This window comes from Pituophis catenifer, unplaced genomic scaffold (genome assembly GCF_029215685.1).
Source record: "Pituophis catenifer annectens isolate HBS135680 unplaced genomic scaffold, rPitCat1.0.hap2 SCAF_6, whole genome shotgun sequence".
NCBI lineage: Eukaryota > Metazoa > Chordata > Lepidosauria > Squamata > Colubridae > Pituophis > Pituophis catenifer.
Window position 1 is genome coordinate 39673317 of NW_027256886.1, and position 26570 is coordinate 39699886.

The following is a 26570-nucleotide window of genomic DNA, read 5'->3' on the forward strand; positions in this document are numbered from 1 at the left end:
ACTGGCATTTTGTTTTCTAACAATTATATTGACTAAGATTGGATACAAGGTTGATTCAGGAAGTTAGTCCATAATAATTAAATTATAAGATTGGCAGATTAATAGAATGTTCCTAGTTTAAGCTATGTTTACTGCCATTAATAAATAATAGAAGTTCTTTGCTAGTAAAAAAAAGAAAAGCCAGTTAACTAGTCAGTGAATGTAAAATATTCCCGATTAAACATAAATAATATATATATATATATATATAACACATATATTTACAGCTTTCCTGTTTCTTTGCAAACTATTGTATTCATTTAATTGTAAAAGTACGGGTATACGAGTGAGGGTATTTTAAGTTCTTCTGCTAATAACATACTCTACATACAATCTATATAATATTTATTTCCACTTTCTCTGATACAGCAAGAAGTAGGATAGTTCTAGGGCCGTGATGGTGAACCTATGGCATGCGTGCCAGAGGTGACACACAGAGCCCTCTCTGTGGGCACGCTGCCGTTGCCAGCTGCTCTTCTGGGTTCCGTTGCGTGCATGTGCGCTGGCCAGGTGGTCCGGCACGGATGCGAGTGTAGCCAGCTGCTCTCTTCCGGATTCCATTGCACGTATGTGCACTGGCCAGCTGGTCTTTACGCAAAGACCAGCTGTCTGGCATGTGCGCGATGGAAGCTGGAAGTGCCGCTGGCCGCTGCATGCATGCACACCGGCCATCTCCTCTCTTCCAGATTCCTGCGCTGCGGCATGCACGCACACTCCAGTTTCGACACTCTGTGCCGAAAAGGTTAACCCTCATGGTTGTAGGTTCACTTTGCAGGAATAGCACTTGACTGAAGATTGTAATGGAACAAAAAAGGATAATTATCAGTTCTTGTAAATTCATGAGGGAGAGTCAAAATTCTGAGTGATGCATATTCTAACAAGATGGAAACGTCTTCATAGCTCTAACTAATGGTTCTCTACTATCGAACTCTTTCAGGATTATAGATTAAAATAATCTTTTGTGTAAACTGAAATGATCAATCATCCAGGTCATGCTTTTCCAAAAGGCAACTGGACTTTCTTGCTTTTTTGTGAAAATGTTTCCCCTTTCATCCAAGAAGCTGCTTCAGTTCTGATGAGAAGCAAAATGTTTTCAGAGAAAAAAACCAAGAAATTCAAGTTGCCTTTTGGAAAAGCACCTTTAGGACAATCTGAAATTATGCTGAACCAGATAAATATACTTTAAACTTGAATTGCCTCTGAATACATTTCTTATTGAGCCTGTACTAGATACTCAAATAATGCATAATCTTTCCATACCCCCTTGCTCCAGAAGGCCATTACCTACCAGCTGGATAATACATCACAGACAGGCCTTGTAAGTTATAGTGTTTACATACTGGTACTTTTCAATAGCAATCTCTGGATAATTTAAGGAAAAAAATTGATATATCAGAACAATATGGTATAACAAATAGGGCTGCCATGCCTAGGAAAATAAAATAATAACTAGTATTCAAAACGCCATAATATATGATCTCATATCATCTATTTGAAGAGAATATTCTGGTGCTGAGGTACTACCACTTAAAAGACTCTCCAATTTAAATTTTCTTCATAAATTACAAAATGTTTATAATGGTAGATATTTGTAGGGAGAATATATTGCACCTGTAGGCACCTCCTTAAATCAAACATTGCCAAACATTTTATGCATGCCCATAAAAAGATGTAGAAATAAGAAATTGCTCATACGTGTTACATGAGCAACCACATGTTTTTTAGATAACCTTTATCCTGTAAACTTTCATTTTTAAAAACAGAGCATACAATAATCCAGCAGAGGGCAACACCAGTCTTTCAAATTTCAAATTCAGGCACCATGTAAATCTAAAAACTTAATGTTTCCTGTAATGTTATGTTCACTTGCTTCTGCTGGCAAGATAAATTACAGATGAACTGGTATATTTCTAAGAAAAACATCAGAACAAAGCCTTCTTGTAACATCTTGTATTTCATTTTAAAAATTATAATGCTATTTCACCACTGACAGCTCTGTTTATATATTACTTTGGTATGTCTCAATTTTTAATTCAGAAAACTTGAGCAACCTAATCGATTTTCACATCAAATAATTGATCATTTGTAGACTCTGCCTCTTATTTTAATATAGGTTAAATTGTTATGTTGGATTTTGTTTTTTCAGTCTTATACATTAAAAAGGGAGAAACGACAGGATCTGGAGTTATTAGGTATCTTTTCTTTCATTTTAGCTGTTTCCTGGATGTAGCTATCAGCAAGGACACTGAATAATAAAGTTGCAATCTCAAATAACCAATAGATACTTTAGGGTATTTCCAGAAATACCATGTAGACACATGTGGCACTAATAAAGTCACACCTCCATATACATAATTATTTGCAAATTTGGGAAAAAAAATCATTTGTTTTCTTTTTGACAATGTATACATCATTCATGGCAAGCATTATATTGTAATACTTCTGTAAGAAACCATTTTCTAACCAGCATTTTAGATTTTAATTTTTCCTAAGCAGATAAATGAGGATTCCCTGAAACTTTCAGTAATATTTAAAAGATTTTGTCAAGATTTTTGAAAAATACTCTGTTTCAGTGGAAATCAGGAAAGATTTAGGCCCTTGTAGGAGAAACAGCTGCTGAGCCTTCAGGGGAAGAAAAGAGATGCTCTAGAACAGGACACAGGATCGTGATTCTCTAAAGGGCAGAGAAAATGCAGCTGTTGGCTGTGAGAAGACGAAGAGAAAAGTTGTAGTAATTGGTTGTTCACCTTTAAAATAAATCATGCTGCAAATGTATGCTGACCAAGCCTATCACCTTATGAAATGTGCTTCTATATGGAGCAAGGATCAAAGATGTAACAGAATGAACTCTTGAATTTTCTCAAGTCTTCTGAAAATTACATATTTGTGTAAACCCATACGAGGATAAATGATACTTCCTACAACTACCTAAATACCATAGCTTTTGGAGACCAAGGAAAGAACTCAAGATCCTTTAGGTTCTGATAATGTTCTTTTTAGTCAATGAAAATCAATTGGAAAAAGAAAACAAATGATATTGAAAATGAATGATTGGCTATACCCATAGCCAATACTTGTGTGAAAGATTTGGACTCTAGAATTATGATGTAAATTACCTGGATTATGACCTGCTGGCCCAAAATAGGTTGCACCTCCTAAGGATTGCTAAAATCACATAAATTTTCATAACTTCTGTAGAAGTTATGGATGAAAATTCTGAACTAATGACCCTGTATTTTAAGTGAGAGTGTTTATATAATTATATATAAACCTATTAAACCACTCATTGAAAAATCAGAAATAACAACCCATGACTTTTGTTATTTATACATTCTAATGCCTAGAATTTGGGAAATAAATAAAATAGTTGGGTTAAATTTGTGATAAAAATGAATGTTTTGCTACAATTATATTTTTGTTTCAAACAATGCCTGTTTTCACAATTGATACACTATTCAAATAATGGCAGAACAATATACCTAAATTTGTATGGCAAGGGAAAAAAGCCACAATTTAAATATAAAGTGTTACAGAATGCAAAGGAAAGAGGACAGGGATTTGAAATTGTATTTTGCAACTTGTTGTCTGGAGGAAAGAATGGTTGTTGCTGAAAACAAGAGTCATTTAAAATTAGAAGGTAACTTGACATTTGGATGGCATGGATATTTATAGTGTAAAATAATGCTTAAATTAATGTAGCTTTTAAAAATAATTTTATTAGATATGTCATATTGAGAATATGGAATAAATATCAACCCAGATTGTGCCTGAAAATACTTCTGTGGATCTCAGCTCAAGAAGCATTTCACAGAAGAGAAAAATAGCCAAGGACAATGACTGACATACTAAGAACTATTGGAAAACCATCAAGGGGTATTAAATAAAGAGAGCAACTAGTAGGAAAAGGCCATAACTGTCAATGGTTTCCCATTTACACTTATCAAAAATATTCAAAATGGAAAAAAAGACTTATGGTATGGAACAAAGTAAGATAGAATTTGAAGTACAATTCTGCACTGATGACAAACATGTAATTGCTGAAATGTACTAAGTTTTGTTAAATTTTGAAACAGGAAGAATAGGTTAAAGAATATAGGATAAAGTGGGCTAAGAATTTTGGTTATAATCTACAGATGGATCAATATGTGGCTAAACGGGTTGACATTTACATTATGTTATGATCTTAATGTTTATAAAATGATATACTGTTGGTAACGGACATGAGAGAAATTATCTAAAATGTATAAAAGCACTTCAAATGTGTTAGAAATGTGAACATGAAGGGATGTTCATGTTCAAGAACATGTAAAAAAGCTAAAAGTTGTGTGTTCAAATATATACATTGATAACAGAGGATTTTAAATATTAATGTTCAATTGAAGCAAGAACTTTTCCTTTTAGGGTTAATGGATACATATAAGATTATTTCAATATATGACTACTTGTACTGCAGCAAGATTATTATATGAACAAAAATGGAATGATTTTGCATTATTGTACTCACTATGGAGGGATGTTTGGTGAAATTGATAAATCTTGCTGAGATAAATAAACTGATTTTGACTTCTTGGATTAAAGGAAAGACAATGTTACATTTATTGAAGATTAGAAACTCTATGGGCTTTTTGTGTAAAAATGAAAAAAAAAAGCTTCTGATTTATGGTTTTGATGATTAGACAGGATAGATTATGGAAAGATGCAACTTTAGAGAGAGCGATTGAAATATAACTGTACATGTGAAAGTGATCTTGGAATAATAGTTGATAGTAAACTAAGGCAAAAGGCAAATTCAGTTTTAGGAGGTATTTAATATAGTTTCTAAATAGTTTAAGTAATAATCTACACAATTTTTTCTTAGAAATCAAAATTATTTGCCAGATATTTACAATATTTGCAAAAATGTGAAACAATATCATTCTAATTTTTTGTTTAAAATGTTGAAGAAACATTGTTCTACATTATTTTATGTTAGTCAGGCCTTTTAATGTGCATTGTTTCCAATTCTGCGTACCATACTTTTAGTAGGATTCAAACCAAGAATAATAATTTTAGAATTGTCTGAGAGAGGATATGCTGATCTGTTCCCACTGCTACTTTAGAACTTAGAATCAAAACTGATGATTAAGGATGAAATATTTATAATTTGCTCAATGTCAAATAGTGCAAATTGTTCCTAACTATGTCATTTGTATATGGATAATGGTGGAATGCAATTTATTATTAAATATCTGGGCCATACTGACTATAATATTTTGGATTAGAATGAGTGTGGTCTTCAACTCAACCATGATATGACTATATAGTACTTTAATTATTAGCAGTTGGGGAGAGATGTATTACCTCAAACATGTAAATATATCCTGGAAAAATGTGGCACTAGATACACAGGAAATAAAAACATAAATGTATGAATTATCAAAAACAACAGTAATTTGTAGTCAAGGACTCTTGCTGTTGTACCCTAGAAGAAAAGAAGTAATATATCTGACTGAGCTCACAATGTTTTGGATAATTTGAATATTATACTATATGATGATTGGAATATATATTATCTATTGTTTGCAGTAGGTCTGTAGAAAAAGATCTCAAGTCCATTCTGTGATTATATTTTAGTCTGAAGAATTCCCTGTAGAATGCAGATGATCACTTACCCCACTCTAAAGAGGAATCAATGATTCCATTATTCTAGTCACACACTGCAAGAAATACACACCTTTTGATGCAGCAATTACCATAGTGCTTATGAAAAGGAGTGCTATAGGCAAAGTACAACATTACATCAATCTTCAGGCTGTTGCCAGTGCAAGAGTGCCAGTTTTGACTTAGTGACATTCATATTTACAGAATCCTCATATTTTTCTATAAGACCTTGACTACTGAATTTTCCATTTCTTTGTCAATTGATATATAAAAACATTATCATTTTTATTATTATTTCTCTTAACTTTTTTTAACATAACAATTAAGTTGGAGGATGGTTAGGAGAATTAAAGTCTCATTATTTACACACATACATATCCACACACAATCCCAGTGCTCAAGAAACAGAAACATGTTCTCCAATAATTTGGCAAAGTTATTAATACTTGGCTCGTTGGCAAAACAACACAAGGGCTGACTAGCTGACTTTAGCTTCAGCTGGAGATAGAATCACATCCTGTTACCATTATATGATGATTCGTTAACCACTATTGGATGCAAGTGTGAACTGAATAGCTAAAAATCGAACAATTTCCTTCTCAATTCTCCATTTTTTAATTGAATGAAACTATCCTTATATATGCTATGATATTCGATAGTTATTACCACATTTCATTCTATATTGCTATTATCACCAATCCCTAAAAGAGTAAGTGCAAGAAATATGCTATCAAATAGTTTGAAACCAACAATTAAATAAACACAAGGAATAAAAAGATGATCCAAAGGTAAATAAAATCACATCTTTTGACATAAAGGCTGTGCTTTCTTAATCATGCTAGAAGCGGGGAACGTTGTTATTCAGTGCTGAGGCTATACATGTCCAAAGATTTTTTTAAATTTTTCTTCACATATTCCAGATAAGCCTTGTGTGCATGTGCTCACCCAGTTTAGAACTAACTCTTCAAAACTATATTTCAGGCAATGACTATGTCTGTTCATTTCTTATACTTCTCTGACCCTTCTGCTTATGCCCTTATAGATACATAAAGTCTTAACAAAGACTTTAAGGGCTCATTTAACAAAACTCTTTTATTATATGGAATAAGCAAAGAAAAAGGGTTAAAGTATGCTTCTTCGGAATTTCCATTCCTTTGGAATTTTTCTCCGTCTGGACTTCCTCAAGATCAACATTATTTATGATGAACACCAGTGCTCTGGGGCTAGAAAAGAAAACTAGTACAATTACTAGGAAGGGAAACCTGAATCTGAATACTTTGTTGGTATTTTTTGCTGAGTGGGCTTTTCTGATACTCAGCTTTTATTTTCAGGAATTCTGGTTATTTTAACAAAAATATCATATCAGGCAGTATTGTGGACAAGCTTGCCATTACTGTTTGAAGCAGGCATTTAACAGGATAAATTGGATAAAGGTGTTACTTTCTACCAGTTCTGACTAGCTAGCTAATTTTTTTAAGGAAAAAATATACTTCAGAAAATTTAGTGGTTTATCAGATTGATTTCTTGTGCCAAAGATACCAGTAGAATAAAAGCATAAACAAGATTATAGTTACTGTACTTTCATATAGAAAAGAAAATCTCTGCTGATTTCTTCTGGAAGACAGAAAGTCAAAGCATAGTGTTAATAATGTTAAATTTGTGACTTCATTCTAGATTATTTTAGATCTCAGGAAAAATGTGAGAGATGTGCCTCTGTAAATTTAAGGAAGTTCCCTCCTGGGATAGACAAATTGCAAGCTCTTGCCTTGAAAAATGTAATAGCAGCCATTTAGGCTAAGGCCAGTTTTCTATTTAGTGCAAAAATTCACAATAAAACAGCTCCCGAGATGTTTTAGAAAACATAACACTTTTTTTTTATATCTGAAGTACGTTATTTTTTTCAACAGCTATAGTATGTTATCTATAACAAGATTGTTTTCATTTCTCTTCTGACAGTTATAACCTTATCCTAGACCCCATTGATAATCATTGTTCTCTTAACTTCTAGTCACAATAATCTCCACATGAAAAGATACATTGGAAAAATTAAAGAAAACCTATCCTCTGACCTTTTTTACTTATCCTGTGTGCTATTAAAAGAAAGGATGGTGAAACATTTTATTGAGGAATTTAATAAAAATCTAAGGATTTTAGAAAAATCTAAGTTACATGCCATTTGGGGAGTTTTAACTTCAAGATCAAATCGTTTGATACCAATATCGCATGAAACAATTTAATTAGTAACAATTTAAAACTGCAGAGATTTTACACCCAAGCACACATATTCTTGAATGGTAATCATTCTGGATTAATATGTAAAAGCATGAATTACAAAAAGATCATTCTTAAAATAACACTTTCCTGCTTGTTCAACATTTGTTCTAGTTAGATTTTTATTTTCCCATGTAGTGATATGGATCAGAATTTCGATGGTAATTTTTTAGCTAAAAATAATCTTCACAATAAAGGGTATTACTTACTTTACACTGTTATTAGAACGTGTATGAATGTACATGTATATATATGCAAGTATATGCAATTTCCTTTCTTCCCATAATCTCTGCACATGCCTGCAAAAGCAGAAGTAGGGACTAGAATATTCTGCTGTACAAATTCTATATGTAGTGTTAGCTCCTATCCTAATTATTCTCAATAATTTTCATTTTCCATAGTAGGCTAAAAGGAGAAGCATCTTTAAACGTCTATAAAAATAGTTCTCACTGTTGTATCACTTTCTTTTTTTCTGCATCATTTGGGATTATGAAGCCTAATTTTAAAAGGATTAAAAGGGAAACAACCTTCTCTTCCTTATTAGTAGCACATTGTTTTCTATTATGTCCTGCACTTGTAAAATAGATTACGAAAAATGTTACATGCAGAATAAAGGAAGACATCATATAAAATAGAGCAAGCATTAAAGCACAAATAGGACACGATTGGTTTTTCTTATATGTGGCAAATAGCTCAAAAGGAATAAAGACAACTACATTTGGAACACTCTTATGCATGTTATTGCAATGGGCCTTAGTTCGAAGTTTCCATTTAATAGTAATATTGCTTCATGAGACATAAACAAGTTCAGTGAAATTTAAATTCCAAGATAGTGTGCATCAAATTGCTACCTTAATATCCTACTCCTAAGATTAACAAAAAGTAAAATGTTAATGGTTTCTATGCATGTTTATTAATTTTTATGCCAGTGCTCTGCACATCTTGTAGAGGGGAAAGTGCCAGATAGCTTAAAAATAACAGCCACAAAGGAATACCTGTTGTGCTAATCAACTATTTGATATTTTCTGATGGCAGCAGTGGGTTCATTTTTTTCAAGATGCCAGTGGGCACTCAAGACTGTTTGATAGGCTAACGTGTTGTGCCTGCTTTCCACTGATTTACATGACCGTCCAAAAACATTTATGACCATGAATTCCATAATATACATACAGTATTTACCTGGTGATAATTTCCAGTGAATTCATTGTGAGTCTATTTAACTTTATTGCCAGGTAAATGCATATGTCAGAAGCCAATCTTATCTATATATCTAAACATACACAATTCACTAAAGATGTCATATACAGAATATTAGAACAAAAAATAGAGCCATACTTCAGCTTGCACTGACAAATTGGCAATGATATATCTGGTTAGTTTCTGACATAACACTTTAAACAGGAGTGAATATAGTGTATAGTGAGGTTATAGCTGTAGGCTCTTTGGGCTGTAGACCAAAAATGATGATATAACAGGAGCATTTATTTTCTATGAAGAAAAAATCCATCATTATCCTGAATGGCTGATGTTGAGGCCAACAGGCATTTTGGCACCAGGTTTCCTATTCCATTTGACTTAAAATGTATTGGCATGTTGCAAAATGAAATGCGAACCTGACATAACATTTATTTCCAAGTATGTTTCAGAGTCCCATAAGATTTCCAAAGGAATAAAAAACTGGGTAACTGCAAGCCAGTGCTTTGTTTGGAAGTGTTCCCAGATACACTGAAAAAGGAAAGTGTAAACATGAGGAAGAGGGACTGCTCTACTACTAGTTGCAAAGCATTTTAGGGAATCAGTGCTCTGCAAGTGTTCTTGTCAGCCATTTTGTGAATAGGCAAACCGTCCAACTATTATTTGGAGAGCACCAGAACATGTTCCCAAAATTTCACCCCAGCTCCAAGAGATTTGGCACTCCTGTTTTAACGTATACTATTTACAATATAATCTTAAATCTATCCAAGGCAGATTTGTTATATACTTTTCCTCTCTTCCATCAAATCTGAAAAGGCATTTCTGACATCTGACAGCCTCTAATAGAAGACAGGAGAGGAAAAGGGAAAACCAAATGCACATTAGAGTGTAGCTTTAATCACTGTATACGTTATATATTTTCATTATTAAGATCCAGTCCAATCCACTTTTTGCTCGGAGGTGCAATACAGCGGTTCCTCAGCTATCATAAAAGTGCAACAACAGGTGTTTGTTACAGCCAGAGAGAAATAAAGGATCAACACCAGATTCGGTGACAGGTGCAGCGGAAAAAAAATAATGGAGGAAACTGTCTGTAGAGTTTGAGCTTCCGCGACAGGGACAACCTCAGAGACTTTACTGCGATGACGCGCCAATCCCCGGCGCCTCCTTAAGTCTCAGCCCGGCCTCTCGCCGCTTCCCCGCCCCCGGCCCTCCTTCCCCGCCAATTCGCCAAAGTCCTAGAATAAAGTTTGCTGCTAGCGGGGCGGGTAAGCTTTTAGCAAAGAAAGGAAGCGAGCCCAGCGGCGACGGTGGTGGTTGTAGGGCACGCTTGTTCTTTCTCGACCATGGCCTCGTCCGAACTGGCCCAAAAGCTGCAGAGACGACTGCTTCGAGACGGCAGTACCTCGGAGGCGCCTCCTGCAGAAGAGGATGACAGCCTCGCCCTTGAGCCGGCCGGCTCCGAAATGAGCCCCGAGGACCCGGCCGACGACCCGGCCGAGGACCTCAGCGCGCTGAATGCCGCCGCTGACCCGGAGCTGAGCGCCAAGCTGACTCGCAGGCAGGACATCAACGCGGGCGCGGCACAGCCCCGCCTCGCCCAGGTCTTCAATCCCTACACGGAGTTTAAAGAGTTCACTCGCCGGCAGATCAAGGATATGGAGCGCTTATTTAAACTGTAAGCATCGTCTACTTAGCCCTATCCCTTTACAGTTCCTCTTTGTAATTCTCGATCTGGGCGATCTTGAAACTCTTGAGTAGTTTTCTGTAGTATTTATTTCCAAATCCTTCACGGGATTCGAGCCTCCACCTGTGTTTAAAACAAACCACCCGTGCAGCTCGGTTCCAACAGTGGTTTCTTAGTATCGATGAAGCCTGTGGAATCGTTGACATTTAAAGTTTCCAACCTTTTATGCGGAAGTTCAAGATTTCTGATATGACTCAGTCATGAGGTAGTAGAGAAAGGACTTGGAAAAAGTTGCTTATAACTGTACCTGCACTGACTGAGGTCAATGTTTAATGAGAGTATGATTGACTCCAGAACACCAGAGTGCATAATACCTATATGCTAGATAAGTGCTTCCCAGATAAAGTTTTGTTAATTGTAGTAGTAAGGTTTACTTTTGAGTAAACTTTTACAGAACTGTCCTGGGTATCACATTTTCCTCAACTGCTCTGATAAATTGAAAGGTAATGAGGAAAGTCATAATAAAGCTGGCTAGATTCAATGGAATTTAAATTAGCATGCACAGGATTGCAGACTAAAATTTAGAGCAAATTCTGCAGTAGCACTTTTCAAAATGTTGGTGTGGCTGTTTGCTGTTGTACTTCTGTGTTTATCATTTTAAAAAGATAAACTTCACCAATCTTTTCCCTCATGTGTATTAGTTAATCTTCAAATTTCCAGTTCCTTCTTTTGCTGTTCTTGCAAAATGGAAACCTGTAGTGTTTCTTTGTGCCAATTCTCTGTATTGAAGTGGGAAAAAAAACCATTCATTTGCTAAATTAAAAAGATCCTCATACCACAGAACTGGAAGGGTCAAGTTAAGTCTCCCTATTATTAGTCTTGGTATCTTATCTCTGTGGTCAGGATTGGAGCAGCAGTTTATATTTGGCCATAAAAATCACACTGCAACAAAAAACGTGACCTTCCCCACCCCTGCAAAGTCAACCATGGTTATATTTAGCTTGTGCTTTTAAGTAATAAAAGATGTACTATTTGTCACTTGTTCCAATTTTGTTACTAAAAGAGGAATTGAAAAAGACTTTGGCCTGATTTGCTGTACATTTTTGATTGCTATTCCAACTTATTAACTATATAGTCATATAGCTGCTATTAATAAAGCAAGTCCTAGTGTTCAATATATGTTTAATGGGATAGTAAACTAAATTAATAGTATAGTCTGTGCTCAATTGAATTTAATGGGATTGGCTTCTGAATCCTGGGCCTTTTCATCCTTGTTCCTAACTAACACAGACATGCCTTGATGACATCTTTTTTTTAATGACATCCCTGGGATGTCTTCATCCCATCCCCACCCCATGAGTGAGACAAATTTAAATCATTGTGAGCATCTAGTGGAAGCTGCAAGATATTTGAAATCTGTTTTACTTTGCCACCCACTATGTCAGAGATAGAATCACATGACCAGTAGTAAGTGGGATTAGAGAGGTGTTTACTGCCTGTTTCAAGCTATTTTTTCCTTCCATTTCCCAATCTACTTCTCTGCTGTCAATCTGCTGGACATGATGATGCATGGAATATAAGGAAAAATAACTTCTTGCCAGGGCTTATAATGGTGTCAGGGTGAAGTGGCATAACAGGCTGAAATAGCATAATATACAGAAATGTTGATATGCTTCTCTCTCATTGCTTCCTGATGAGGAAACTGTAAGTTGCTATTGGTCAACTGTATAAAGAAAGGAAAGAGAAATTTTAAGTGCCTGTGACTTAACTATTTTCATGATTGTTTCTAAAAACTTTATTCAGAATGGGATATAGGTGGAGAGGCACAGGAAGAAGACAGACCTTCCCCATTCCTCTTGCAGCACTATGATTGGTGGATATTTTTCCTATAGCCTGGTGATAGGCAGAAGAGAGAAAACAGCAAACTTGGAGGAATGAACCTGTCATTTTGCTGATCATGAATGCACAAAATTAGGATAGCAACTCAGAACAGAGGTAGTAATAGCAGGATATGGATCAGCAATGAGAGTGGCAAATTTCAGGTTTTGAAACTGAGTAATTTTTTTGCTGACTCAAATATAGTTGGCTAGATTTTAGTAGCAAGAAAAGGATTTATGATATCTTGATTGTCATACTGGAATTGGGAAAGCCCTGGTTCAGATACCTACTTAGTCACTGAGTTACTTTGGGCCGCTCCCTGACTGAGCATTCACATTGTGGTATGCCATTGGCTTGTTGAATAAATGATTTACAGATCATACAGTAGTGACTGAATTCAGATTATATACTAAACTGTTATTAGTTACTAAGCTAAACCTGAACATAGCAGTTTACATGTTAAATTAAACTATTATGTGTCCTGGTTACTGGTGGTTTATCATGACGTGTTTACCATGATGTGTTAACCCAGTCACATTTATTTATTTATTTACCAAAAATTTATATGCCGCCCTTCTCCCTAAGGACTCAGGGCGGCGAACACAAGTTAAAAACATAATAATAAAAAATAAGGTGATTAAAACCCAGATTAAAAACAACAACAATCAGAATAATAATGATCATTATCACTTAGCCTGTGTAGGTGAGAGATAGTACAGTATTTATTTATTTGACTTATATGGCCATCCAATTCATAAGTGTGACCGTTTTTGAAATTTTATGTTAACATTATCAAAATTTGCTTAATGCAGTTGCAGGAACAATGATTCCCAGAAGAGAAAAATGAAACAATTTATGAGATTGAAGAATCAATGGCTTTACAACATGTGGTATGACAGCTGCAATAATACAGAGATTCCTCTCTGACATGTATCTTACAGGAGATGTTTCTGCTGAGTTAGAAGTTAAATTCACACCTTTGAGATAGACATCTAGACTCATAAAGCACATTCCTTGCTTAAGGAAGGAAAATTGTGCAATGTGTGCTACTCATGGAAAAAAAAATCTTGTCTGCTCAGCTCTCCTAGAGAAACTGAAACTGATGTTTTTTCCCCTACCTTCCCTTCCAATCCTTCAGCAGCCAATGCAATTCTTTGTAGTGGTTAAAAATGCTTTCATATGTAGCCATGCTAACTGAAGTTTCTGATTGAGAATATGATATCAACAAGATTCAAGTTATCCTCAATTTACAACAGTTCGTTTAGTGACTGTTCAAAGTTACAATGGCACTAAAAATGTGACTTATGACCATTTTTCACCGTTACACCTTTGCAGCATCCCCATGATCATGTGATCAAAATTCAGATGCTTGGCAACTGGTTCATATTTATGACTGTTGCTGTGTCTCAAGGCCATGTGTTTACTTTTTGCAACCTTCTCACAAGCGAAGTCAGTCGGGAAGCTAGGTTAATTTAACAACTGGGTTACTAACTTATCAACTGCAGTGATTCACTTAATAACTGTGGCAAGAAAAGTCATAAAATGGGATAAAACTCACTTAACAAATGTCTCACTTAACAACATAGGTTTTGGGCTCAATCGGGGTTGTAAATTGAGGACTACCTGTATTTGTAGCTGTAGACCACAAATGGGCTGTGGACAAGTGCTCAACGATGTTTTTGGTTTTTTCTTTCTAGTATACACTGTTTTGTGAAAGTCACCTTAAAAGGCCTTGGTTTCAGTGCCTTTATTTCACTCAGATATGTAAATAGATGCTAATATGTAAATAGTGAATAGATAATAAGATAGCATACTTTACATCAAATTCTCAGAAACAAAACTCAAAAACAAAACCTACCTGGATTTTCTGGAATGCATTTAGTAGATAATGTAACAGAATCTTTAAAAAGTGCAAAATCCATTCTCCAAGTCATCTTATACTCTGTGCAATTCAGGTGGAGTGTTTAGTCTTCTGAATTAAATACATCTTTTTTGTAATGATCCTGCTCTGCTTTCATCTTTCCAGAGCCTGTTAAACATTTGTGTTATTTACTTACCTGTGATAAGAAAATTTCACTCTTGGTTGACCAAGAAGAGAAGTTTATATGAAAAGAAAAAAGTCTGTTATTTTTTCTTTCCAATTATTGAATGGATATGTTTATGCATATGTTTCTTAAAACATATTTAAAAGTAAAATAAAACAATAAAATCACTACAGGTAGTCATCAAAGTTACAATAGCTTTGGAAAAGTTTTTTTTATAGCCTCTAAAGCACTTCCAGCTATTGTAAAATGTTGTGCCACGTATCCACGATCCCATGATTATAGTTTGGGTTTTTTGGCAAACTGTTGGCACTTATGACCAGTTGCCAAGCCCCTCTATGATCAGGTGATCGCTATTTGCAATCTTTTTATAGAATCATAGGGCTGGAAGGGACCTTGGAGGTCTTCTAGTCCAACTCTCTGCCCAAGGCAGGAATTTTTATACCATCCCCGACAAATGGATGTCGTATCTTTTCTTGAAAACCTTGAAAAGCATCACAACTCCTGGAGGCAAGCTTTTCCATTGATTAATCATTCTTACTGCTAGGAAATTCTTTCTTATTTCCTGGTTGAATTTCCCTCTGACAAGTTTCCATCCATTGCTTCTTATCCTGCTCGCTGGTGCTATGGAGAATAAATCAACACCCTCTTCCTGTGACAGCCCTTCAAATGTTATAAGACTGATATAATTCTTCTCTGAGCCTTTTCTTCATTAGGCTAAACATACCTAGTTCCCTTAGCAGTTCATTGTATGATTTAGCCTCCAGATCCTTTATCATTTTTGCTGTTCTACTCTGCACTCTTTCTAGGGTGTGAGCATCGTTTTAGAATTGTGGTAACCAAAACTAGATGCAGTATTCCAAGTGTGGTCTCACCAGTGCAGAACTATTACTTTTTTTTTTTTAAATACTTTATTGAATTTTCCAGAATTAAAAAGATAATATACAATCTCTATCTTGATCCAAGGTACAGTGTTTACACAATTGGTGAATCAAACGTTGGATGGATTCCATCCATAGTTATACAATATATTATACAATTCTATACAATTCTATACAATTAAGTCCAATTCTAGTGCCTAACAAGTCATAACCTATTATCTTACTTTTATCTTGTTCTTCAACCAGTTATACCAATTTCCCCATACTTCATAATATTTAGAATTCTCCTCATTTATTAACTCGCTCGTCAATTTTGCCATTTCTGCGCACTCTAGAATTTTATTTATTAATATTTCCTCTGAGGGAGTAGATTTATTTTTCCAGAGTTTCGCAAAAGCTAGTCTAGCCGTGGTTGTGATTTGAATTACAAGTTGGGTTTTGTTATTGTTGAGACCATCTTCAGTCATACCTAAGAGAAAGGATTCCGGGGCAGTGCAGAACTATTACTTATCATGATCTTGATGCTATTTCTCTGTTGATGCAACCTAGAACTGGGTTAGCTTTTTTGGCAGCTGCAGCATGCTTCTGACCAGTGGTGAAATCCTCCAAGGTTTGTCACTGGTTCGCTGCATGTGCAATGTGCGCCAAATGTGCTGTGCATGCACATGTGCAATGCACACCAAATGCAAGGTGTGTACGCATGCGCAGTGCACTCCAATTGCATGCTGTGCACATGTGCAGTGCGCACAAAACATATGCTTCGTGCAAAAAAAGGCTTAAGAAAGTAAGTAGAACAGCGGGGGGAGAACAACTGTGCCGCAAGATTTAGATTCGCTAGAAAGCAGGATTTCCTACTTTCTAGCAAATATAAATCGCATGGCACAGCTAATCGTCAGAAATGCTGGTTCCGACAAACCGGTAGCATATTTTTACTAATGGTTCACCCGAACTGGTTGGTTTTATTATACTGGTTCACCCAAATCAGTGCAAACCAGTAGCATTTCACCCCTGCTGCTGACTCATACTTAAGCGGTGATCCACCAGGATACCTAGATCCCTCTCACAGTTACTACTGTTGAGCCAGCCACCTCCTATTCTATATCTGTGCATTTGGTTTTTCCTGCCTAATTGGAGGACCTTACTTCTGTCATCACTGAACTGCATCTTGTTGGATAGGGCCTAATGTTCAGGTCTGTCAAGATCCTTCTGAAACTTGAGTTCATCTTCCAAACCATTGGCAATTCCCCCCAGTTTGGTGTTGTCTCTAAATTTAATGAGTTCCCCTTCTATCCCTTCATCTAGATCATTTGTGAAGATGTTGAAGAGCCAGGCCCAAGACAGACCCTTGAGATATCCTACTGCATGCTTCTCTCCGTGTAGATATAGCTCAATTGAGAACGACATGCTGAGTGCAGTTGGTCAGCCAACTGTGAATCCGTCTGGTAGTAGCACTGTCTATCCCACATTGTTCTACCTTACCGAGACGTAGGCTGTAGTTTATTTTGTCAAAAGCCTTACTGAAGTCCAAGTATACTATATTCATAGCATTTCCCTGATCCATTAATTTAGTCACTTTGTCAAATATGGGAATAAAGTTGTCTGACATGATCTAATTTTAACAAACTCATGCTGGCTTCCTGTATTCTCCTTGTTTATTTCTAGATGCCCACAAATCCACTGTTTGATTTTCTTTTCCAGGATTTTCCCAGGTATTCATGTCAAGCTGATTGGCCTGTCATTTCCTGGATCCACTTCTTTGCTCTTTTTAAATATTGGAACCACATAGTTCTTTTCCAGTTCCACCGTGCTCCAGAAGCTCTGAAAGATTTCATTCAGTGGTTCCGAGATCACATCTGCCACCTCCTTCAGTATCCTGGGATATAAACTTTTTGGTTCTGGAGATTTGAATTCATTCAAAGCAGATAGATGTTCTCTTATTAATTTCTTATCAATCTTTTTTGCTGGTTTCCCCAGAAAGTCAGTGGGGAAGCCAGCAAGGAAAGTTGCAAGCTGCTGCCAACTGCCAAAAAGACTCCTTCGTCTTGGGGGGGACGGGGGGGGGGGGCTGGCGGGCTGGCTGAAAGCTGCCTGCTGAGTAGGCTCAGCCCTCTACTGGACTGTAGAAACAGGGCTTGGATCTGTAACCTAGCTGAGGTATTATCTTCTGCATACAGAAGAGCACTGGGAATGCCATTGTTTTGAAGGCTAGAAAGATTTTTAGGTTTCAGAACAATGGCTTTCACTAACTTTCTAGCCTTGTAGCAATAGATAGTGAAATGACTCCAAATATTTAGAGATGGGGATCTGCTGTGGGCTAAATCTATCCTTTCTGGATTAATTGGCTGTATCAGTTAATTTACGGGTAGCTTTAGAATTTGCATAACATTCACTCCATGCCCCAGGGGATAAGTTTGATTTTAGCAACAGATTTTCAGCTTCTTGCCTTTCTGATACCAATCTTGTTCCTTTTGGGTCAACATGATTTTTGTTTGTGTCTGGATCCTACAGCAGAGGAACACAGCCTAATGTCTTAGGACCATATTTAACATCCAAAGCCTTGAATGACAGTAATTTAAGAAGTTATTAAATTTTAAATTATAAATATAAATAAATAGGCACTAGAATAGGGCAATGTTAATTTCTTTTGATGTAAAAATTTGGTATTTTCCCTACTTTATTTACAAGAAAAGTAAGGAAAACTTATTGTGCAGACAGCTGCTTATGCAACTTTCATTATATGATCTTAATTAAATGTATATAACCTTTGCTCATAGTCACCCTTAAAATGAGGACTTTTTAGAAAGGAAAACATACAGTTACTAATTAAACTTAATCATGGCCTAGAGACAAGCTGGGGAGAGAGGATAGATAATTCCAAGAGGGAAAATGCTAATAAGTCTCTTCCAGGTGAAATAACATGGCAAAACAAAGCAATTATTATTTAGCATGGGAATTCCACAAGAGTTTTAGTCAGTTTGAGTAAAAAACTTCATAAATGCACATGACTAAAATTTTAGCCAAACCATGGCTTAAACTTTCACCAACTACTTCAGTATTTTATATCTTTTCAGTGTACAGTATTTTATACTTTAAAATGATAACACAACACTTTTTAGAATGATAATGTACACAGTTGTTTACGTGATCAAAATATTGCTGTATAAAGCCTAGCATCTTCGCTTGTAAGGGTAATTCTTCATGACAACCTAAGCTGCTTGTCTCCCTGCTGCTCCTAGCTGTTCCTAAGCTGCCTTTAAAAAATTCCATCTGGATTGTACTGGTTTTGTAATGGGGCTAAATTGATGTTCAGACAGGACAGCAGCCACAGTAGGCCCTGGCTGGTAGTTCTCTTGCTTCTTGTCCTACCAATTCATATAGGAAAGTCAACCCTTTCTAGATGTTTTCTGTGTGAATGGGTCTCTTAAAGTCTGCCTTTTCTTTTCAGCAGTTGTTCCCTCCTTCGTGATCTCTTTGCCTTTCCCTTTGCTTTCCCAGTTATTTGTGCACCTGTATGCCCCTCATACTCTCTTCTCATGTTTTCTTCTTTGAAACTAACACAGACCTTTTCTTTCTCCATTCTGTATTGTTCAATCATTGCTTTGATGGTACAATGATTGCGAGAAAGAGAACATTTTTATTTATTTTATTTTATTTATTTATTTATTTATTTATTTATTTATTTATTTATTTATTTATTTATTTCGTCAAGCATATAATAGGTAACAGATATAAGTATAAACATAATTATGAATACATGAAATGGATACATATAAAAGGGAACATTAGGACAGGGATGGTAGGCACGCTGGTGTGCTTATGCACGCCCTTTAGAGACCTCTTAGGAATGGGGTGAGGTCAACAGTAGAGAGTCTAAAGTTAAAGTTTTGGGGGTTAGGGGAAGAAACCACAGAGTCAGATAGTGCATTCCAGGCATTAATGACTCTCTTACTGAAGTCGTATTTTCTGCAATCCAGTTTAGCGTGGTTTGTGTAGCAGTGAAATACTGATAGTTCAAGTGCATAAAAGAAAAGATCTAGAATTGTTCAAATTTTACAGCTTTATTCCAAAATTCCTAAGCCACAAGTTAAAGGTGATTCGTGTTCATTTAAAAAACAGACAGTATAGTGGGTAGAAACCAAAAAGGTGCCTTCTTGGCAGATGTTAAGGGTAGAATGGAGGTATGCTGGTGGAAGAGTTAGAGAAAACATAATGGCCATGACACTTTATTGGACTCCATGGTTTTTACAGAACTTCACTGAATTAACTGGAAGAATTAAAAAGGAAGCTGCTGAGTAACAGGGAACATAGCAGTCCAAGATGAAATGGCCATATAGGGCAGAAAGCAACTGCTGCAAGAGAGGGGACATGCCAGGCACTATTCCTGATCACAGTGGGAGATTTTGCTAAATTGGAATAAAGCACAATAGATTAATAGCACAAAAGGACTTAAGATGACAAAAGTAATTTTGAAGCAGAGCTTCAACAGTTCAGTGGAGAGGTGAATTTGTAATAGGTTTGGAGTGGGCGAAAGGCAACATCCATTTTTGCGTTCAAGAAATGGTGATAGGTGAGATCTGGACCAACCTGACCAGCTTAGAAAAAAATACTGATAACAGAGGACTGTAATTGGAGCACTTTAGTCCCTGGGATTACTCATCAAGATTATTTTCAGCCCTGAATGTCTAATAACAATAAATTTTAAACATTTACTTTAAAAAAACTATTGTTGATTGTTGGCCATGCCAGCAAGTTTCAGAACCAAACTGTACACTGTGTGTAATATTCCTTTGCTGTCTGAAAATCGGAAACATTACAAAATTCAGATCATGATTTCTGCTCATTCTACAATTAAACCATGATGGTGCTTGATATTGAAATAGTCAAGGGCATTGCCACTTTGAACAAGGCTACATACCTGAGTCTCTGTCTTTTTAAAGTGTTCATGGGACAGTTTAGTTTAAAAAGAATGTAAACAGTAGAATAAGAAACTGAAGATTGCTACAGTGGCAACTTTACAGTGAGTCTTCTTTACTTTTTGGTTTATGGAAGGCCTTCTAATATAATTCGGGAGAGGGGGCGGTATAAAAATTTAATAAATAAATAAATAAATAAATAAATAAATAAATAAATAAATAAATAAATAATAAATAATTCTCAAAATTTTGTATCGATTAGGCTCTTCAGTCACAGCATGGTGATTTCTCTATTTAGTCATATTATCTTAACTGGCAAAATGCTGAGTTTGCTTATTTTTTTAAACATTAGTAGCTCTTAGGAAGGAAAATGGGCTTTTTTGTCTGTAATATTCCTAATACAGATCTGTTGTCATTTATGCATGCTACTTCTAGTGCGTTTACATGTCCTGGTATATTTTTCTTCTCTTTCTGCTGGAATACTTTCATAACATTTATATTTAAAACTTTCATTTTCTGTTCACAGAACATAGGTTCTGTGGACAAAGTTTTTAAATTATTTTGAATAACGAAAGTGGTACTTAAGGCAGACTGAAGAACATATTTTTTAAAATAGATATATTTAAGAATATTTAAGAAATAAGAACATAATAAATAACAACTTGGTTGTGTGTGATACACAGGAAAAGAGTTTGAATGACCAATAGTTCTTTCATTTTTTAGTGGCATATTAGGTTGCATGTAATCATAGCAGGTCCATGACTATGAACTTAGGAATGCCTCGCTCATACAGAAATTGTGAATGAAGATAACATTTTAATCTTTAAACAAGAGCTAAGCATTGAATGGCTGTAATCTATTTGCTTTATATCTTTTTAAAAATATTTTGATATGCTTATTTTTAAAAAAATAGTGTTGAGACAAGGGATAAATATGTACAGGTAGTCCTGGACCTACAATGGTTCATTTAATGACTGTTCAAAGTTACAACAGCATTGGAAAAAGTGACTTATGACTGTTTTTTACACTTATGACCATTGCAGCATCCCCATGGTCATGTGATCAAAACTCAGATGCTTTGCAACTGACTCATATTTATGACCGTTGCAATGTCCCGGGGTCATGTGATCACTTTTTGTGACCTTCTGACAAGCAAAGTCAATGGGGAAGCCAAATGCACTTAACAACTGTGTTACTAACAACTGCAGTGATTCACTTAACAACTGTGACTAGAAATGTCATAAAATGGGGCAAAATTCACTTAACAGATGTTTCACTTAGCAACAAGATCAATTGTGATTGTAAGTTGAGGACTACCTGAATATGAGGAAATTTGCTCAGTCTAATACCACTAGAAAAAGCATGCATCATGCAAATAGTTTCGTATTTATTTCTCCAAATGCTTGTATGGGGAAACTTTATTTTTCATTTTGCAGACCGGTTCCTCATGTGCCATCTCAGAACTGGGAATATGAATGCATAATCCTGGTGAAATTCAGATAACATGGATTGGTCATGAGGATGACTAATAAGTAATTACTAATACAATTACAGTAACAGTTCTCAGTATGAACAATCTGATTAGCTGGAGGCCTTTTGCCAAAGAAAATTAGCCTCTTCTTTAATGGAAATAAAAACAAAGGAGCAAAAAGAAATTACTGCTCATTTGAAAGGAATACTAGGATTTCCTTGCCAAAGACAAGTGAAATAAATTCTGTCTTTGGGATCTGATACAAAATTCTAGCATTGGGCACAGCATTTCCAGCAGTCAGTAAGACCTGCTTTCTGGGATCAGCAGTTTCCCTTGTGTATGATACACAGTCAACAAACACACCCACTTTAGGAATAGGGAGTGAGTTAGATGGAACTTTGATACGGATTTTGTTTTCTATGCAGTTGTTTTACTGCATAGTTTTGGGAGTGGAGCCATACTTCATCTTTTTATTTTCTTTTTGGCTATGATCCAAACTCTTGTGCTGTAGCTTGTCTCTCTCCTTTGTCTTTGTGCTCTTTGATTCAGCTAGTCTCTGTGGTATGAAGTTCTTTCTTGGTTTCTAGTAAGAAACATGAAAAAAAATCCTCAATCAAAAAGGGAACTGGATTTTCTATTACAGTAATCTTCTTTATTCACAGCTATCAACAGTCTGGCAAATGTACTAATAAAAAAGCAATATATTTTTACAAAGATGCTTCTGCTATTTAATTGAGTTGTTAATTATTGTAATAGTGTACCTTGCAATTCTTTCAGTCAGAATCTGTATTAAGAGAGAGAGAGAATTAATCTATGAGAAAAAGAAATATAAACACGCCCTTATATTATTACCACCTCCTAATCTTTTTGTTTTGATGAAACATTCTCTTGAATTATATATAGAATGTATTCAATCCACAGACCCAAAATCTAAATACAGGTAGTCCTTGACTTACAACCGTTCATTTAGTGACCGTTCGAAGTTACAATGGCACTAAAAAAAGTGATTTATGACCATTTTTCACACTTGTGACCATTGCAGCATCCCGATAATCACTTGATTTATATTCAAATGCTTGATAACTGACTCACATTTATGGCGGTTGCAGTGTCATGGGTGATTTAATCATCTTTTGCAACCTTCTGACAAGCAAAGTCAATGGAGAAATCAGATTCACTTAACAACCATGTTACTAGTTTAACAACTGCAGTGGTTCGCTTAACAAACATGACAAGGGCTTCCGGTTTGGCTTCCGTCGCCGTCGGACGGTCCTTCGAGACCGCCAGCCCCGTCGCCCGTAAAGAGCCGCCTTTACAGCTGAAAGGTGGCTCGAAAAACTCCATTTCCTTAAGGAAATGCGAGATAGAGCAGGCGAGGGCAGGTAGAGCCCTCTGCGAAGTCCCCAGAGTTCTTTTTTTATTCTTGGGGATGAAGCAGAATGAGGCTCCCTATTTTCCTTGCCGCTGCTCCGGGCTTCGGGAGAACTCTGCTCTTTGCAGAGCTAGGCGACGGGACCAAGCCATTTACTGAAAACTAACAGTTTGCTTAAACGAATAGGATGGAATCCGGATTTTGGACCCTAAATTGTAAGTATTTCTAACAATTTTATAAGAGATTTTAAAAAGCGAAGCGAAGAAGAAAAAAAAAAGTTTAAAATGGCGACTGACTGAGGCTTGAGAAGAAGAAAGCTGAAAGTGAAAGTCCTTCCGCCTGAATAGCTTAACAAGTTAAAAAGTAGCAGAAATAATAGCGCTGGCTAGAATTGAAAAGAAAAATTTCTACTTTATGTTTCTTCCTTCTTGGAGACTTGATATTAACACTGTTTGGAGAGAAGTCTTTTTTTAAAAAAAAGAGTTTGTCTGTGTGGCAGGATGGCGTTAAAAATGACAAAGCCAGACAAACAAGCAGTGGGGGGGGGCTTCCCCCATTTACAAACCATATGAACAAGTTTTGAACTTGCAGAATCAGAAGAATGGTTTTAAAGAATTTGTTTTGGAGGAGATGGCAAGACATGATGATATTGTGAACCAGAATCTTGAAAAATTTAGGCAGGAAATTAAAGAGTTGGTACAACAAAAATATGCCAATTTGAAACAACAGTTTGTAACAGCTTTGAAAACCTTTTCAGAAATAGTTAAGAAGATGGACAAAGATATTAATTTAGAAATAGAGTCTAAAATGAAGGAAGCTGATTATAAGATTTATAATTTGGATAATAAAATACAAAGAATTGAAAATGACCTGATAAATATTCAAGACATGAGCTCAGAAGTAAAGTCTAAAAAGGAAGCTAACCACGAGACTTATAATGCAGATAATATAAAACAAAGGATTGAAAAAGAAATTACAATGATGCAATACAAGTCCATGGAATTTGCGGTCAGAATTAGGGGAATACAGGAAAAGAGAAGATTTGAGAAAGATGTCTGCTGAAGTTCTGGCTTTGATTTTAAAGGTTAGTCCTGAAGAGGTATCCTGTAAGATTGATAAGGCCTATAGAGCAAATTCTTGGGTGGCAAAGCAAAGGCAGTTGCCTAGAGATGTGGTGATTTACTTTACTGATAAAGGAATAAGAAACGATATTGTGCAAAAATCTTTTAACTCCACTCTTGAAATGCATGGAAGGAAGATTTGGATATATAAAGAGCTGCCGTCTAAGATGTTAAAAGACAGAAAGGAATTTGGATTTCTGGTGACTGAGCTAAAGAAACAAAACATCCCATTTAGGTGGGATGTTCCAGTCGGTATAATATTGAGATACCAAGGAGAAAGATATCAATTAAATACTGTTGGAAAAGCGGAAGAATTTTACTACAAGGTTCTTAAAAAGGATTCAACATCTCCATGTATGTCATCAGTGTTAAGACAGGAGAGGAATAAAGAAATGCAAAATGAACAAGAGATTGAAACCCAGGCTAAGCAGATGGAGATGGAGGTAATGGAAAAACAACAAGTCACAGAGGCCCTTTTGGATGAGCCACTTTTGGATTTTCCTTCAGAGGTTATAACTGGACTACTTATAAATACAAGAGAGGCGGCTTTGGATTCTAATGTGATGTCTTATCAAGTTACAGACCAGCATGGAAATCAACCAGCCGATATACAAGTTCTAGAAAGGCAACCAGGATGGAGATCTAAACCACAAAAAGTTAAGAAAAGAAGAAGCAGGTTCTACAAAGCTAAAAGATTTTAGACTAAACAACAGTCTATTGCCAGTTACTTAAGAGACGATTAAAATGAAAATATAGCTGCGGCAAATTATTGACTAATACTATTTTGAGAAGAATGACAGATCTCTGCAGTGCTGTGTTTTTGGGATGTGGAAGATGGCCTCTAACTGAGTGGATTGGAACTTTCTATTTTGGACTCTTTGAAAAATGGATTACGTATATGTTGAGCTATAAGGCACGAGAACTATGGGACTGGGGCATGCAGAAGATCTGGTTGTTACCCTAACATGGGGGTTGGAATTAATCTAGATGAAAAACACCACAGAAGATACTATATGGAATATAAATATAAAGTCACTCGGGTGGTTTTTTATACACGAAAACATTTATTATTGATGGGGGCAGATGGTAATTGAAGATACCGAACATACTGTTGGAATCAGAATTTGATGTTACCCTTCCATGGGCGATGGAATTAACAATCTAGTTGAAAGACATTACAGAAGATATTATATGGATTACAAATTTAAAGTCATTTGAGGATTTTGTCTATATATGGAAATATTTTTTAGTGGTGTGGGCAGAAGAACAAAGATATTAAAATATTGTGAAGGGTAGACCTGTAGGAAAAGGGGTGGAGATAGGTTAGGTTACTGATTGTTTAGCTTAGTAAAAGGGAGGTTATGTTTAGATATGAATATATGTAAAAGATCTGAATTAAGAGATATATGTTTGGGGATGGAGGATAAGGGTAGATTAAGAGTTGAATAAATGTTAAATTAGGAATTATTATAAAGTTTTATAGCTGAAATGTTTAGTATAAGGTAAGGTGACCAGATTTTAACATTGGTAAAGAGGGACATTGTGGGCATGGCTTATTTTGTGGGCATGGCTAGCTGGTCATGTGACTGGGTGGGCGTGGCTAGCTGGTCATGTGACCAGGTGGCCATGGCTATGTCTATAGGGTAAGGTGAACAGATTTTAACATTGGTAAGGACACCATTGTGGGCGTGGCTTATTGTGTGGGCGTGGCTTGGAGGCCATGTGACTGGGTGGGCGTGGCTACCTGGTCATGTGACCGGGTGGCCATGGCTATGTGTATAGGGACTACTCAGAGGGCTGAAAAGTCATTTCTGACAGGTCCTCACACTTTTGACTGGTCCTCACACTTATGACCATCCTCACATTTATGCCCGTGCAGCATTCTTAACAACCATGTCACTCATTTCACAACTGCTTCTCTTCAACATGGTGACAAGATAGGGCAAAAATGTAAAATGTGAGGACAGTCGTAAGTTCGAGGACTGGTCAAAAGTGTGAGGACCAGTCAAAAATAACTTTTTCAGCCCTCTGAGTAGTCCATATGCACAAAAGGACTAACCA

General features: G+C 36.0%; 1 protein-coding gene across 1 annotated transcript in view; it reads left to right on the forward strand.

Moving 5' to 3' along the window:
* Nucleotides 1–10378: 10378 nt before the first annotated feature.
* Nucleotides 10379–26570, forward strand: part of EFHD1 (EF-hand domain family member D1) — a 42510-nt gene continuing 26318 nt past the window's right edge. Inside the window, exon 1 of the mRNA XM_070945252.1 lies at nucleotides 10379–10822. Within this exon, the coding sequence (XP_070801353.1) occupies nucleotides 10491–10822 (332 nt within the window). The 5' untranslated portion in view covers nucleotides 10379–10490. The remainder of the gene's footprint in view (nucleotides 10823–26570) is intronic.